A 14,417-nucleotide genomic window follows, 5' to 3' on the forward strand; every position below is an offset into this window, starting at 1 on the left:
CAGTGGAATTTCCTGAAACTCCAGCATATTATATACACCACTAATGAGCTTTATGATGAACATGTCTATGACACTTATTCAATGCATTAAAAAAAACTAATGAAATGTCAGTGTCACAAATAGAATATTCAAAGCATTAGATGAGAAAATACATAAAATAGTTTTTTTTTTTAAATGTCACATTCAGGCACTATACCTTTTGTCAACGGTTGGGTTAGACATTCACAAGATTAGCTTGTTCTTTTTCATCTCACCCAACCTGAACAAAAAAGGAACATAAAGAAACAAAACAGAATGATTGGAGCTAAACATAAAGAAACAGCTGTCGTTTAACTTTAAACGTCTACAAAACATTACTGCAGCCTGTAATAACAGTACTTTATTATCACACATCATGTAATGCGAACGACCCATTTAATCGTTACTATTCATGACCTTGTTATTAGTAAAGTTAATTATTACCGTAACATCATAGTTGTCATAATTAAATCACATAAGATTCTCTTTACTTTTTCATCAAAAAGCAAAAATCTCAAACCCGTAACTTTTTATTTTTTCCCATCTTCTTCTACAATTATAGTCACTTTCTCTGGCCGGCGTTAGTGGAAGAGCTCAAACTCTTTTATAAAAAACCTCTCCTTCATTTCAACCATCTGTCTCTCTCCCTCTCTCTCCAAACACTGAACGACCAAGGAGAAGATGAAGAAGTGCTCTCTCTTCGTCTTCTTCCTCTTTCTCGCGGCGGTGACTTCAGATCTAGACTCCGACCGGCGAGCCTTACTCCTCCTCCGCAACAGCGTCCGCGGCCGCCCTTTACTATGGAACACGAGCGCCTCATCTCCCTGCGCATGGCACGGAGTCCACTGCGATTCGGGTCGGGTCACCGCCCTCCGATTACCCGGAGCGGGCTTATTCGGCTCGTTGCCTCTCGGAGGAATCGGTAATCTGACTCAGCTCCAAACGCTTTCTCTCCGATTCAACTCGCTCTCCGGTCCAATCCCCTCGGATTTCTCCAACCTTGCTCTCCTCCGTTACTTGTATCTCCAAGGTAACGCATTCTCCGGCGAGATTCCGCCGTTTCTATTCACCCTTCCAAGCGTAATCAGAATCAATCTCGGGGAGAATCGATTCTCGGGTCGGATCCCGGATAATGTGAATAACGCGACCCGGTTGGTTACACTCTACCTGGAGAAGAATCAGCTCACCGGTTCGATCCCTGAGATTACAATCACTCTTCAGCAATTTAACGTCTCTTCAAATCAGTTAAACGGGTCGGTTCCGGATTCTCTCTCGGGTTTTCCTCAATCCGCTTTCGACGGGAACACTCTCTGTGGAAAGCCGTTAAACCCTTGCGAAGGCGACGCCGAAAGCCCCAATTCTCCGCCTGTTTCTCCTCCGTCGGGTCCGGCGGGGAAGAAAGATAGCGACAAGCTATCCGCCGGAGCCATCGCCGGGATCGTGATCGGATGCGTCGCCGGTCTGTTGCTGCTTCTCTTGATTCTCTTCTGTCTCTGCAGGAAGAAAAAAGGAGAAGAGAACGGTCAGCCGAGAAATGTCGAAGCTCCCGTCGCCGCCGCGACCTCCGCCGCTGTACACAAGGAATCATCGGCGGCTAACGTCCCTCCGGCGAAGGCGTCCGGGAGCGGCGGCGGCGCGGTGAGTAAAGACTTGACGTTTTTCGTGAAGTCTTTCGGGGAATTCGATTTGGATGGGTTGTTGAAGGCTTCGGCTGAGGTTCTTGGGAAGGGGACGGTTGGGTCTTCGTATAAGGCGAGCTTTGAGCATGGTTTGGTGGTGGCTGTGAAACGGTTACGAGACGTTGTGGTGCCTGAGAAGGATTTTAGAGAGAGGATGCAGGTTTTGGGATCGATGAGTCATCCTAATCTCGTGACCCTCATCGCTTATTACTTCAGTCCCGACGAGAAGCTTCTTGTCTCTGAGTACATGTCTAGAGGAAGCTTGTCTGCGTTATTGCACGGTACATATCCTACTTCTTAGTTGTGGTTGTTAGTTAGTTGATCTTGATAGGATTGGTTTATGTTTTTGATTTGTAGGGAACAAAGGGAATGGGAGGGCTCCGTTGAACTGGGAAACTAGAGCCAGTATAGCATTGGGAGCTGCGAGAGCGATTAGTTATCTACATTCGCGTGATTCGACTACTTCTCATGGAAACATCAAGTCTTCGAACATACTCTTGTCTAATTCGTATGAAGCTAAGGTTTCTGATTACGGTCTAGCGCCTATCATTAGCTCCACGTCCGCGCCTAACCGTATCGATGGGTACCGTGCCCCTGAAGTTACTGATGCTCGCAAAATCTCTCAAAAGGCTGATGTTTACAGCTTCGGTGTGCTAATCCTTGAACTACTCACAGGTAACAAACAATAAATCACAGATCATTTAAACTGTGATTGCAGCGAGTTTAGGAGCTTTAACATGTTACATTGCATTACAGGGAAGTCTCCAACACATCAGCAATTGACCGAAGAAGGTGTAGATTTACCAAGATGGGTCCAATCCATCACTGATCAACAGTCACCATCTCAAGTGTTTGATCCGGAGCTCGCCGGGCACCAATCAGAGGGCAATGAGAACATGATCCGGCTCTTGAAGATTGGTATAAGTTGTACCGCGCAGTACCCTGATAGTCGGCCTTCCATGGCCGAAGTCACCAGACTCATCGAGGAGGTTTCGCATTCATCAGGCTCCCCAAATCCTGTATCTGGCTGAGTTTTTGCTGGGGGTCATAATTGATTGATTTCAAAATTGTTTGCGGCTAAAACTGCATTTTCTCCAATAGTGTTTACGTCCTCCCCGCCCTTTTTTTTTCCTTTGTTTGTTGGTGTCCTACTTCGTTCGTTAATTCTTGAGCCTCAAATTGAGATGAGACTGATGATTTTTCTTCTTCTTCTACTTTTCTTAATTCAATTTAAAAAAAATGTTTATAACAAATATTGAAGCTGCCATTTTTTTGTATAAAATATATTATTTGTTGTGTGTGAATAATTGATGTGTTCTCTTGGGTTATTATCCTGCAATCCTAGTCAATGATTCGCCGAAACAACAAGTCCGCGATATTATTTTTATTGCCGTCCAATAACTTTTTATTATTATAAGATTAATCTATATTATTAGAACATATAATTTGACAATCCCCGAAAGAAAAGCAAAACCGGCAAAAAAATTCTAAATAACAGCAATTAAAAATAAAATAAACGAAGCCAAATACCAAACATAAAAAATCTGAAATACATTAGAATTTTTATAAATTAATACTCAATAAATTAATAATTTTTATAAATTAATAAATTTCGCAGTTCTAATTTAGACCGGTTCAAAATTTGACATAAATCGATAATAATTTGAATCTGTTTATGGATAGAAAACAAAAATAAAGTTAAAATCCACAAAATCTACTATTTATCTTGTTGGGCACCGACTTAACATTAGAAAATAAAATCAAAGACCAAATGTTGTGAATCATGCCACAATTAACTAAAAAGTAGTACATGTTCCCATTTTATTTAAGTTTTATTATCATGACTCATGAGAAGTTGGAAACCACTCCGTACACCACAAAATTACTTTTTACTATTGGAACCCCAAAATCCTCCAACAGCTAGTTTTCTTTATGTTTGATTTTCTTTCCTTTGTTTTGTTATTCTGAGCAAGGGCCACAACCTATATAAGCTCACTCTATTGCTTTGTACAAATTACCTTTCAATCAATCAAGAAAGTCTTCAGTTTATTTTGTTTTTATCGAAGTTTGTCTTTGCATAAAATTTGTCTTTAGAATTCAGTGAGAGATTCATTGTTTTTTTATTGATTTGTCTTGTATTTTGTTTGTGAGATTCAAGCAACTTCAAGATCCAAAGATTGAGAGAGTCAATCATTTTCACCACCATCTCTACCATCAGTCCATCTTCCGCACAAGCTTATTTGATCTCCATTTGAGGACAGGTTCATGGAGTGATTCTGTGCCTACATCATCTGAGAAAAGGAGAAAGAAATCAGGAGAAAATCAGTGGAGAACATGAAGCTGAGAAGAGCTAACGAAGCCAATAAGGACATTTGTACAATCAAAACGCCGTATCTTACAAACCAGGAAGAATTTGTTCATGAAACTGGTTTTTATGGATTCTACACTCAACAAGAGCACGCGGCGAATTGGTTTCATGTCAAAAGGTTAAATGGTTTGGAAGATATGCCATTTTAAAGTTAAGGGTGGTCCGACTTGCCTTATTTGGAAGATCAGTGGTTTAATCAGTTGCAAACCAAACATTGGCGACCAGTAAATTTATCTATGCAATCAGGCGACACATCCAAGGGTCCAGATGATGTTCTCTGTCAAGAGGATTCGGTTATGTGTTTGAAATACATTTGGCGTATATCTTTCTTTTTAAGTCTTGTATATTTTTCCTTCTATTTTGCTTAGTTCAAAATTTCGGAAAATATTCATAAAAAATATTGCTCTTGCTAATTTTTTTGTATAAATATATTATTGGTTGTGTGTGAATAAGTCGGTTTGTTTTCTTTGTTTTTCATTGCCGTCCAAAAAATTTAGCTAATTACTCCTTTGTAAAAAAATCTTGTTTATGACTAAAAAACAACGCCGACTTCACATAAGTTTCTTTTAAATGAGAAAGTGGTCGTGAATCTGAATCATATTCACCATTGACTGACAAATAGTTCATGTTCCCATTTAATTATAAGTTTTATTATCATGAGAAGTTGGCAACCACTAACCAACCGTTCACCACAAGGGAAACACATTTTAGAATGAAATAAAAGAGGGGGATTCATTCATTGCAGTTTCGTTTGGTTTGAAAAAAGTTGTGCAGAATTGATGTATTGAAATCATGGTACCCACAACAACTATGAAAAGTTCTGCAGTCTTCATTATCAATATACTATATACAATCAAATCAGTTGGTCCAATTGTTTATCATACCTAGTCCCCAAACAGACACAACAATGTTGTTATTTGTGTGACCGTTTCATATGGAAGTGAAACTGGATAATGAAAAGTAGTTGATATCCATGGAAGATTATTGATTCAAAAGATTAATAGAAGACCATGATGAAAGAGGCAAATCTTTCTCAAATTTGATTTAAAGTATTTCAAATAAGTAACAGGCCCGATTTTTATTTGATATCAAACTAGATTAACAAGTATGGATCACTTGATGAATGGATGAAGTTGCTTTGAGATTCAAAACATATACAATCATAGTATACGTTTTCTTAATCTCAAGCTTGAACTTCTGACTAAAGTAAACTTTTCTCTGATGTTATATTCCAAGTTAGTTGTTAGTACATTGATTTCTTCTTGTAATGTGAAACAAATGATTTCTCGAGTACACTGTGAAACATTAATCATAAAATGGAAAGAGTACATATTATATTTTCACAAAAAAAGCAGAATCAAATGATCTAATCACCGAATAAGAAATGTAAAGGTTTCTAAAGGCATTTCCAATAGTACAAAATAATATTTTCTATATTCCACTCTAGAATAATTCTATTATAGAGTGAACCATTGGAACAAATCAAACTCTATAATATAATTACTCTATTCTGGAATGAAATATAGAGAAAATTATTATGTACAATTGGAGATGGTTTAAAACAATTTTTAGTGTTCATCGTCACTTCGTCCATTGAATGTGCTCAAAAGTTTCGATGAGTCATGCTTTGTGTCCACCGTTGAATGTGCTTCAAAGTTCATCACACTCTGTTGTTTTGTTCCTTTCATTGTGATTTTATATGAAAGTAATTAAAATGCAAGCAACATTTCTTCAATAATAGAAAATTCATGTAAAACTACACAATGGCATGGACTCAGTAGACTTTGTTAACAAGTCTGACCATATAAGCACCTCACTGATTAATATGCTTTCTGAATTTGATATAAAAAGCTGAAAATGAATATACAGGAAAGATATTAATCATCTCATATTTCATTGTGATTTTGCGGAGAAGGTCTGGAAACAGGCTCCATTCCTGCAACGCCTGGACCAGAGAGGATTACTAGATTTGGAAACAAATTGGATGGAATTGATTGAGTCAACATGCCTCCCACCAGTGGGGATTGTGACAACCCAACTAGCCCCCTGGCTCGTCTGGTCGATATGGATAGCACGCAACAACTTGATTTTCAACAACAAGATCGTGACAATAGAGGAAGTTATATCCCGGGCAATCTCTGCAGCAAAGGAGTGGCAAAACGCGCAGGGCCAAGATGAACCAAAGAAGACTCCTAAGCGTAAGATAGAGGATGTACCACACTGTGATACTGTTCTTCAAACAGATGCAGCATGGACTGAGACAACAAGAACAGCTGGACTGGGCTGGGCTATCAAAACCGCAAGAGAAACTCAGAGATTCTCAAACTCTACTACCTTTGTCACATCACCACTGATGGCTGAAAGCTTAGCAATGAGGGAAGCGATCAAGAAGAGTAAGGAGCTGGGGATCCGGCGCTTACGGTGCGAATCAGACTTCTCAGAGCTGATTAAAGCTCTCAATTCATCTTCTGAACCTCTGGAGATTTATGGCATAATTTCTGATATTAGAATTGAGGCTAGCTCTTTTGATGTTATTTCGTTTGTTTGGATTCCTAGAGAAAGGAATGTGGAGGCTGATTGCCTAGCAAAAGCGGCGTTACGCCATGTAACAACTGACTCGTTCAGTTAAATGCTATTTAAGTTTTAATGAAGTTGAGTTCCAAAAAAAAGAATATACAGGAAAGATAAATCGTAGAAGAATCAGATTAGACATTTCTGTCAGACTAGTCTAATCGACCAGGCTATTGTGTTAGGAAAAGTACTTTTAAAAGTACTTTTTACTTTGCTTTATTTACTTTTTCTCTCTTTTAAAAGTTGATATAAAGTTAAACAGAATATTTGAAGTTAGGTGAAAAGAAGTACGGTGCAATTGTACTACATCCACGGAAGGAAAATCCAAAGGGAACAGAACAAATTACCTTTAGCCTTTGTTGTGTTTTGTCATTGTCTTATCACCTTCATCATCCATCTCTTCGTCTTCGCTTTGTCAACCAAAACCAAAGCATTTGCGTGCCTTTCGCCTTTCATCCAGCAAGTCTTTCAATGAATGAAAAATACAGAACGCATAAAATGAAAAAAACAAATAAATGTGTTTGAGTGAGCTAATATCTACCATATGAATCATACAACTGAAATTATTATTTTTTATACTACTGATTTTTAAATTTGCTTCAAATTGTTTATTTGTAGATATGGAAATAGAAAAGGTTGATTGAATAATTTCCAAATAATAAAAGATTAAACAAAGAAGAGAAAGACGAAAGGCAACTTGGCGACATTTTGCTTCTACACGTAATCACAAACATACCTACTTGTCACGCCAATTATTGTTATATTTTGGGTTTATATGCCAAAAAAATATTATGTGAAAAATGTTAAATGTTATTTTTGTCAACCTTATCGTTTTATATGTTGTATGATGTATATGATACGACGTTTGCTGTACTTTTGTTCATTTAGTGAGACGAGTGGTCCTTCTCTGATTATTATATTCTGATTCACATCTTTTGGCTGATACTGAAGAGCAACAATGATACACAACTGGTAACTTTATAGCTTGGATCATCGCAATTTTATCATTCACATATGGTATATACAATTTGTTTAACTACATGTAGTAACCACACTGTCCACACAATTTGGTCTCGAAAAGACATGATAACACTCTAGATGGCTAATAAAATTTATGGATCTATTTATAAATATGAAATTATGAACTATGACTACTATTTCTTTTTAAAGTAAAGTAAGATACATATTTTGAAATATATTATAACTTTAACCACATGAAAATATACAGCATTTTTAAATAATAAAATATGGGTATTAGTTATAATTTGATTAAAGGTGGAGAATAAAAAAAATAGATTCTACTATTATATAAAGGCGTCATTGGCTTCACCAAACATCACGACCTAAAAAAATCAGAGATTCGAGTTTTCGTACTCTTCTCTCTCTCTTAATACGATTCTGATTCTATTTTTCTCACCAACCATTGAAAATTCTCCATAGACCTCTTCTCTTTTTGCTATCCAATTTTATCTGCCATGGGACACGGAACAATGGCGACACCACCGACCACCACCATCACCGCCAAGACGACGCTCGTGTTCACGTACGGTACTCTAAAGAGAGGATTCTCGAACCACGTCCTGATGCAAGATCTGATCCGATCAGGCGACGCATCTTTAAAAGGAGTCTACCAAACGCTAGAGAAATATCCCCTCGTCTGCGGACCATACCGAGTCCCTTTCCTCCTCAACAAGCCTGGAACGGGCCATCGCGTGACGGGAGAGCTTTACGCGGTTTCTCCTCGCGGTCTCTCGCGTCTCGACGAGCTTGAAGGGATCGCTAGGGGACATTACGTGAGGCAACCGATCCGTCTAGCTGCTGCTGAGAAAGAAGGAGGAGATCTGGAAGCAGAGCATGCGACGTCGTCGTGCGTGGTGGAAGCGTATTACGCGCACAAGAGCTACGAGGAGGAGCTGTGGAAGAGGAATGGAGGGAGATCGTTCGGCGCGTACACGGAGAACGAAGCGCGTGGATATGTGAAGCGTAAGGATCGGCCGCAGCATCTTACCTTCTTGGACCATATCCGTATTTTCGTTTCTTCTCCATGTGACTGATTTCGATTATTCCCTCTCTCATTTATTTTTATTTATCTTATTCTAGGGAAATTAAATAAGAAAGTACAAACGCAAACAACTAGTTTCATCTATTCTAAGGGGTCCCACTTGTTCGTCGTACCCGTACAACGGTTGTTGTTAGTTGTTACCGATGAACATTTGATTAGAGATTCCGTGATTGTTGTCTGGATGTAAACCGTAATATAGTGTCCGGTCAGTCAGTGTACTTTCAGGTTCTGTTTTTAATGTCTCGTATCCGTACGCAATCTTTGTTTGTTTTCTTATAAAGCGAATGTGTTGTTTATTTGATTTGCCTCGTCACGCTATGAACTCCTCCAGTGCTAATAGTAATTTATTCGAGCGTGATTATTTGATTTTTATCAACAATTTGCATTTTCATATGAATCAGACAATAACATATTCAAAAGATCTCACGTAGTCAAAGCCATTGCCCATGTCACCAAAATCTGCAAAGGAGAAAATTTGTAACATTTTTGTTTGACAATGCTTTAACTAATACATATAACTATAGCCGGTTAGTCCTTTTCTAAACAGTCCCACCAAAAATAAGTCAAAACTAGTTCAGGACGTAACGTAGAATACTACAGAATGGTATTCGTTTATCTATCTTTCGTTAAAGGATGTGTGGGCTAGGTTTAAGTTTTTGGGTGTTTAGATTATAATTCTAACTGTTTAACCAATGAGAGTGATGACTACTAAATTACGGCCCAGCCCAAAATTTGGCTCAGTTTTGGACTTCAAATATGGGCCAAGTCAGTTACTACCCTTAAGACACGGATTTGAGCAAGCATAAAACTAAAAGTATAGTCTTAAAGCCATAGGTTGTTGTACCGTGGGGCCTTTTTCTTGTAGAAAATACCATTGACACCTTTAATTTAAAACTTAAAACCTATCCTATCTAAAGAAAGCATAGAGATGGTTTCAAAGTTTAAACAAGAAGAAAATAAAGCAATTGGTTAGATAGTGTTGGATGGAATGATTATGGATAAGACTGGAGTTACCAAACATAGTTAGAGTTTACTTATTTTGGTGGTTACTAATCACTAAGCTGGTTGACTTATTTATCTTTTTGCAACAAACTAAGAGTAGACAACACATGTTGAACATTATTTCAGATTCGTGTTTATGAACATTTGGATGGGTAACCACATTTTCTCTTTCACATTAACTATCTTTAATAGTAGATGTTTTAATTTTAATAATGTTTCATTTAAAAACCGCACTTGGATCGGACTAACGATATTTTCTTTTCTTTTCCACATTAACCATCTTTAATAGTATAGGTTTTTATTTAATTTAATTTAATGATTTTCATTTTAGTTTTAGTTTTCTCGCTCACCCCTAATCTCACGTTTAAGTGTATGATTAATAAAAAATATTTATTGTTTAATACGTTATATTTTAGTCATAATCGTTTGCGTTTATATCGTAGGATCGGAATGTGAATCGGAACTTTTGTTGTTTAAATTTTATTTTGTTTATATAATTAATTCTTTTATTTCGCTTTTATAGGATGAGTGAAGAGTGTGGCCACTCTGGAGACAAAGCCCCACCAACTTCTATCATTCTCTCTGTTGGTTCGTTCATCAATCGCTTCCTTAATCTGATAAACTACATCATTGTGTCCTCTCTCTCTCTCTCTCTTGATCTCTACTCAAACATGGCAACCCAGTTTTCATGAGCATAATTTGATTTCTCAAAGCTCCCAAGATTCAAAAGTTTATCACTGTTCAGTTGCAGTCATCACTGATCAGTCTCGTAGTAGCAGGAGCAAACCGGAAGCTATGGCTTCTAAGATTAAGTAAGCTTCTCATTTCTCTCTTCAAAGTTTTGTCTTTTTACGTCCGCTGAAGTTCTCGTCGATTTAAATTCCGATCTGGTTTTTGATATTTTTTTTTACTTACGAAACAGAGTTTCTCTGAGGCTTATGGTCTAGTAGATCTAACAGGTCTGGGTTTATGGTTTAGTCTCGTGTTTTTAAAATGAATCTATTTGTAGCAGCATATGATCATTATTTTTTATTCGTCTGATTTTGTAAAATTTTAAATATTATTAAGCTGATTCACTTGTATTTTAATTATGTTTCCATGTCCAGTTCTCAGCTCTTGTCTTTATCTTGATCTTTTGTTCTGTTATGCTGAGGAAGAGAGAGACACTTGTTTCTTATTCTGTTTAATCAGTGTGGTTTGCTTAAATTTGATTGATCTTTGAATCAGAAGCGGGAAATATTATTTTTTTTTATCTAAAAGCTATGTGTTGTTATTCATGATGCTTCTTGTATAGTTATTACTGTGTTATATTTGTAGAGAATCACTGGCTCTGAGATTGTATATGATTTAATGGACAGTGTTGTTGTGTCAAGTGTTACTAATCACTCACTAACATTGACTTTGGACTGTTGAAGTTTCTGTTAAGTGTGTGTTTATAGTATGTGATTTAATGGACTTTTGCCTGATGAGACTTTTGGGTTGTTTTCTGAAGCAGAACTGGTGCATCTGAAACCACTCTGAGCAAATCATCTCCAGGATCTCTGAGAGTGCCTAAACTGACTCGGATCACGACTAGATCTGAACCTAACACTCCTTCACCCACTCAACACTCACGTCTCTCCCTTGACCGCTCTTCCGCTAACTCAAAGCCTTCTTCTGAAAAGAGGTCTCCCAAACTTCCAACTCCACCAGAAGTAAGTGCGTCATCAACAAAACATTATATCTTGAATTTAGAAAGCCTTTTTGATATCCATTCTTGTTGTGTAATGATTGTTGTTTGCAGAAAACTCAAACACGGTCTGTGAAAGGATCAGAATCTCAGCCTCGGTTACTCCAGATGAAGGAAGATCTGAGGAAAGCAAACGAGGTGATAGCATCACTTGAAAACGAAAAAGCTAAAACACTTGAAGAACTCAAACAACTGCGTAAAGACGCTGAAGAGGCCTCAAAGAAGCTTGACGAGGCCTTAAAAGCTCATGAAAAGGCCGAGGAGGATTTCGAAATTTCGAAATTCCAAGCTGTTGAGGCAAGGATAGAGGCAGTTCAGAGAAAAGAAGAAGAAATGAAGAAAGAAATCGAGAACGTCAAGAACCAACACGCTTCTGAAGCTTCATCAGCTCTTCTTTCCGCCACCCGGGAGCTGGAGAGAGTCAGTCAAGAGCTGGCGGCAGCTAACGACGCCAAGAGCAAGGTTCAGAGTGAAGCAGATGATGCCACCAAGATGGCTGCTATATACGCGGAGAAAGTGGAGATCTTATCATCTGAGCTGATACGGTTAAAGGCTTTGCTTGATTCGACAAGAGAGAAGGAAACAATCTCCAACAAGGAGATCGCTTCGAAGCTAGGAGCGGAGATAGTGGTCTTGAAAAGAGAGCTTGAGAACGCGAGAGGATTCGAAGAAAAGGTCAATGAGCTAGAGAGTGTCATCGAGAGGCTTAAGGAAGAGTTACAATCTGTAAAGTTGGCGGAGACTTACGCACAGAGCTCAGGTGAAGAGTGGCGTAACAAAGCAGAAGAGTTGGAGGAACAGTTAGAGGAAGCTGAGGAGGTTAAGAGATCTGCATTGGTTTCTTTGGTATCTATGACGAAGCAGCTGGAAGAAAGCAATGGTAGATTGCAGGATATGGAGTCTGAAGTTACTGATCTCAAGGAGAAGATCAGGTTACTGGAGTCGGTGGTTGCTAGGAAGAAGGAGGATCTTGAGGTATCTGAAGAGAGGCTAAGTGTTGCAGAAGAAGAATTATCAAAGGCCGAGAAACTAAAGAATGAGCTTGAAACTGTGAAGGAGGAGAAGAATCAGGCGTTAAAGAAAGAGCGAGACGCTGCTTCAAGCGTTCAGATTCTGTTAGAAGAGAAAAGCAAGCTGTTATCAGAGGTGGAGAGATCGAGAGAGGAAGAGGAGAAGAGCAAGAAAGCTATGGAGAGTTTAGCTTCAGCGTTGCACGAGGTGTCGTGCGAAGCACGTGAGTTGAGAGATCTGAAGCTTGTCATGAAAGCAACGAGCGATAAGTACGAGGAGATGCTTGAGGAGGCGAGGCAAGAGATCGATGTTCTTGTCAACGCGGTGGAGAAGACCAAGAAGGAGTTCGAGAGCTCGGTGGTGGACTGGGAGACGAGGGAAGCGGGGTTGGTTAGCCACGTGAAGAAGTTTGACGAGGAGGTTTCTTCGATGGGGAAAGAGATGGTTAGGTTGGGGAACCTGGTGAAGAGGACTAAAGAGGAAGCTGACGCGGCGTGGAAGAAAGAGTCAGAGATGAGAGATGGGTTGAAAGAGGTGGAAGACGAGGTGGTTTATCTTCAGGAGACTCTAAGGGAAGAGAGAGCTGAGAGGTTGAAACTGAATGAGAAGATGTTGGATAAAGAAACTGAGTTTCAGAGCGTTGTTCGTGAGAATGATTTGTTGAGAGTGAAGCAGGAGGGTTCTTTGAAGAGGATTGATGAGTTAGAGGAAGCATTGGCTAAGAAACATAGAGGTGAGGTCAGTGAGAGCGAGAAGGAGTATGATTTGCTTCCGAATGTGGTTGAGTTCTCTGAGGAGAATGGTCATAGAAGTGGTGCAGAAGAGAAGAAAGATGATAGTAGAGTTGAAGTTGAGTTTAAAATGTGGGAAAGTTGTGAGATTGAGAAGAAAGAAGCTTTCCATAAAGGGAAAGAGGATCCAAAAGAAGAAGTGGAAGACGAAAGAGAGAAAACCTCACCGGAAAACATGAAAGAAAGCAGAGAAGAGCAGGTGGTGAATGAGGAGAAGGAGAAGAAGGTTAAGAAGAAGACTCTGTTTGGTAAAGTTGGGAACCTTCTCAAGAAGAAAGGAGCACCTGTGAATCAGAGATGAATGAAAACATCTCTTTGATTTTTTACTACAGTTTTTTTTTTTTGGGTGGTATTGCTGAATCTAGCTCTTATTACATAATGCAGATACACACATATCCTTTGTCATTTTGACTTCTTTCTATGTGTTGTTATATTTTCTTGTTTTGGGTTTATGGCTTTCTGAAATAGGTTTTGTATTCAGTTGTTGTTTGGTTATGATTCTTTTCTTCTTTACGATTTGTTTTTTGACCTATTGTGTTCTTTGTTCTTGTGTCATCAACAAACTCCGAACAAGATCTCTGTTTATGTAAAAGGTTTTTATGATTATTCTTTCTCCTTAAATATTAAGATTCGCTGTTTTTGACCTATTCTTCCAGTCACTACCTCCAGCCCCAATCATCTTCCCTCCATTTTCCTCACCTTTCTCTCTTCTCTATATTAGCCAACAACAACAACAAAACACGCACACATTCACCGTTTTTAACCTTTTTGAGCAACACGACACCGTTTCATGTTTAAAACGATATTTCCTTTTTGGTTCAAATCTTGACCGTATAAATGCATTAAGAAAAAAGAAGGAAATTCGAAAGTAAATAAAAAGGGAAATTGGAAAGGAAAAAAAGAAGAAATAGATCCGTTAGCAACAAATCTCATAGATCCGACAGCAATTAAATCTCATAATAGATCCGTTAGAAATCAAATCTCTCTTTCTATATAAACAACCTTTTCTTATTGTTTTGAAACATAAGATTTGAATATGTTTCTCCGTGAATCTTTGTTTCTTCAGACCAAACCACACAAACTTTTCTGTTTCTCTGCAAATCTTTGTTTCTTCAGACAAACCAGACAAACTTTTCTGTTTCTCTGCAAATCTTTGTTTCTTCAGACAAAACCACACAAACTTTTC

General features: G+C 38.4%; 4 protein-coding genes across 6 annotated transcripts; all 4 read left to right on the forward strand.

The window, feature by feature from the left end:
• The first annotated feature begins 187 nt into the window (after window positions 1-187).
• Window positions 188-2,964, forward strand: LOC103870882 (probable inactive receptor kinase At3g02880). Its single transcript, XM_009149061.3, has 3 exons — window positions 188-1,978; window positions 2,055-2,372; window positions 2,454-2,964. Exons 1-3 carry the CDS (start codon window positions 700-702, stop codon window positions 2,726-2,728), a joined length of 1,872 nt encoding a protein of 623 aa, XP_009147309.1. The 5' UTR covers window positions 188-699; the 3' UTR covers window positions 2,729-2,964.
• A 3,085-nt stretch (window positions 2,965-6,049) lies between these two features.
• On the forward strand, window positions 6,050-6,694 carry LOC103870904. The gene has a single exon (XM_009149086.1). The coding sequence runs from the start codon at window positions 6,050-6,052 to the stop codon at window positions 6,692-6,694; it is 645 nt and encodes a 214-aa protein (XP_009147334.1).
• Window positions 6,695-7,944: 1,250 nt separating this feature from the next.
• LOC103870881 (putative gamma-glutamylcyclotransferase At3g02910) lies at window positions 7,945-8,999 on the forward strand. The gene has a single exon (XM_009149060.3). It carries the CDS (start codon window positions 8,112-8,114, stop codon window positions 8,688-8,690), a length of 579 nt encoding a protein of 192 aa, XP_009147308.1. The 5' UTR covers window positions 7,945-8,111; the 3' UTR covers window positions 8,691-8,999.
• A 314-nt stretch (window positions 9,000-9,313) lies between these two features.
• Window positions 9,314-13,837, forward strand: LOC103870880 (WEB family protein At3g02930, chloroplastic). 3 transcript variants are annotated; one of them, XM_009149056.3, is made up of 3 exons: window positions 9,314-10,512; window positions 11,193-11,394; window positions 11,484-13,837. In XM_009149056.3, the coding sequence occupies exons 1-3, from the start codon at window positions 10,496-10,498 to the stop codon at window positions 13,530-13,532; spliced, it is 2,268 nt and encodes a 755-aa protein (XP_009147304.1). In that variant the 5' UTR covers window positions 9,314-10,495; the 3' UTR covers window positions 13,533-13,837. The 3 variants fall into 3 exon arrangements, with proteins under 3 accessions (XP_009147304.1, XP_009147307.1, XP_033146776.1); XM_009149059.3 differs by having other exon boundaries at window positions 11,196-11,394; XM_033290885.1 differs by lacking the exon at window positions 9,314-10,512 and having other exon boundaries at window positions 11,193-11,398.
• The last annotated feature ends 580 nt before the right edge of the window (window positions 13,838-14,417 follow it).

This window comes from Brassica rapa, chromosome A05, assembly GCF_000309985.2.
Source record: "Brassica rapa cultivar Chiifu-401-42 chromosome A05, CAAS_Brap_v3.01, whole genome shotgun sequence".
Taxonomy (NCBI): Eukaryota; Viridiplantae; Streptophyta; class Magnoliopsida; order Brassicales; family Brassicaceae; genus Brassica; species Brassica rapa.

Bases quoted from the DNA above. Each gene is read 5' to 3' on its own strand.
- LOC103870882 (XM_009149061.3), top strand. From the start codon at position 700: ATGAAGAAGTGCTCTCTCTTCGTCTTCTTCCTCTTTCTCGCGGCGGTG. The intron at 1,979-2,054 runs GTACATATCCTA...TTTGATTTGTAG, and splicing joins CTTGTCTGCGTTATTGCACG to GGAACAAAGGGAATGGGAGG. The intron at 2,373-2,453 runs GTAACAAACAAT...ATTGCATTACAG, and splicing joins AATCCTTGAACTACTCACAG to GGAAGTCTCCAACACATCAG.
- LOC103870904 (XM_009149086.1), top strand. From the start codon at position 6,050: ATGGAATTGATTGAGTCAACATGCCTCCCACCAGTGGGGATTGTGACA.
- LOC103870881 (XM_009149060.3), top strand. From the start codon at position 8,112: ATGGGACACGGAACAATGGCGACACCACCGACCACCACCATCACCGCC.
- LOC103870880 (XM_009149056.3), top strand. The intron at 11,395-11,483 runs GTAAGTGCGTCA...TGTTGTTTGCAG, and splicing joins AACTTCCAACTCCACCAGAA to AAAACTCAAACACGGTCTGT.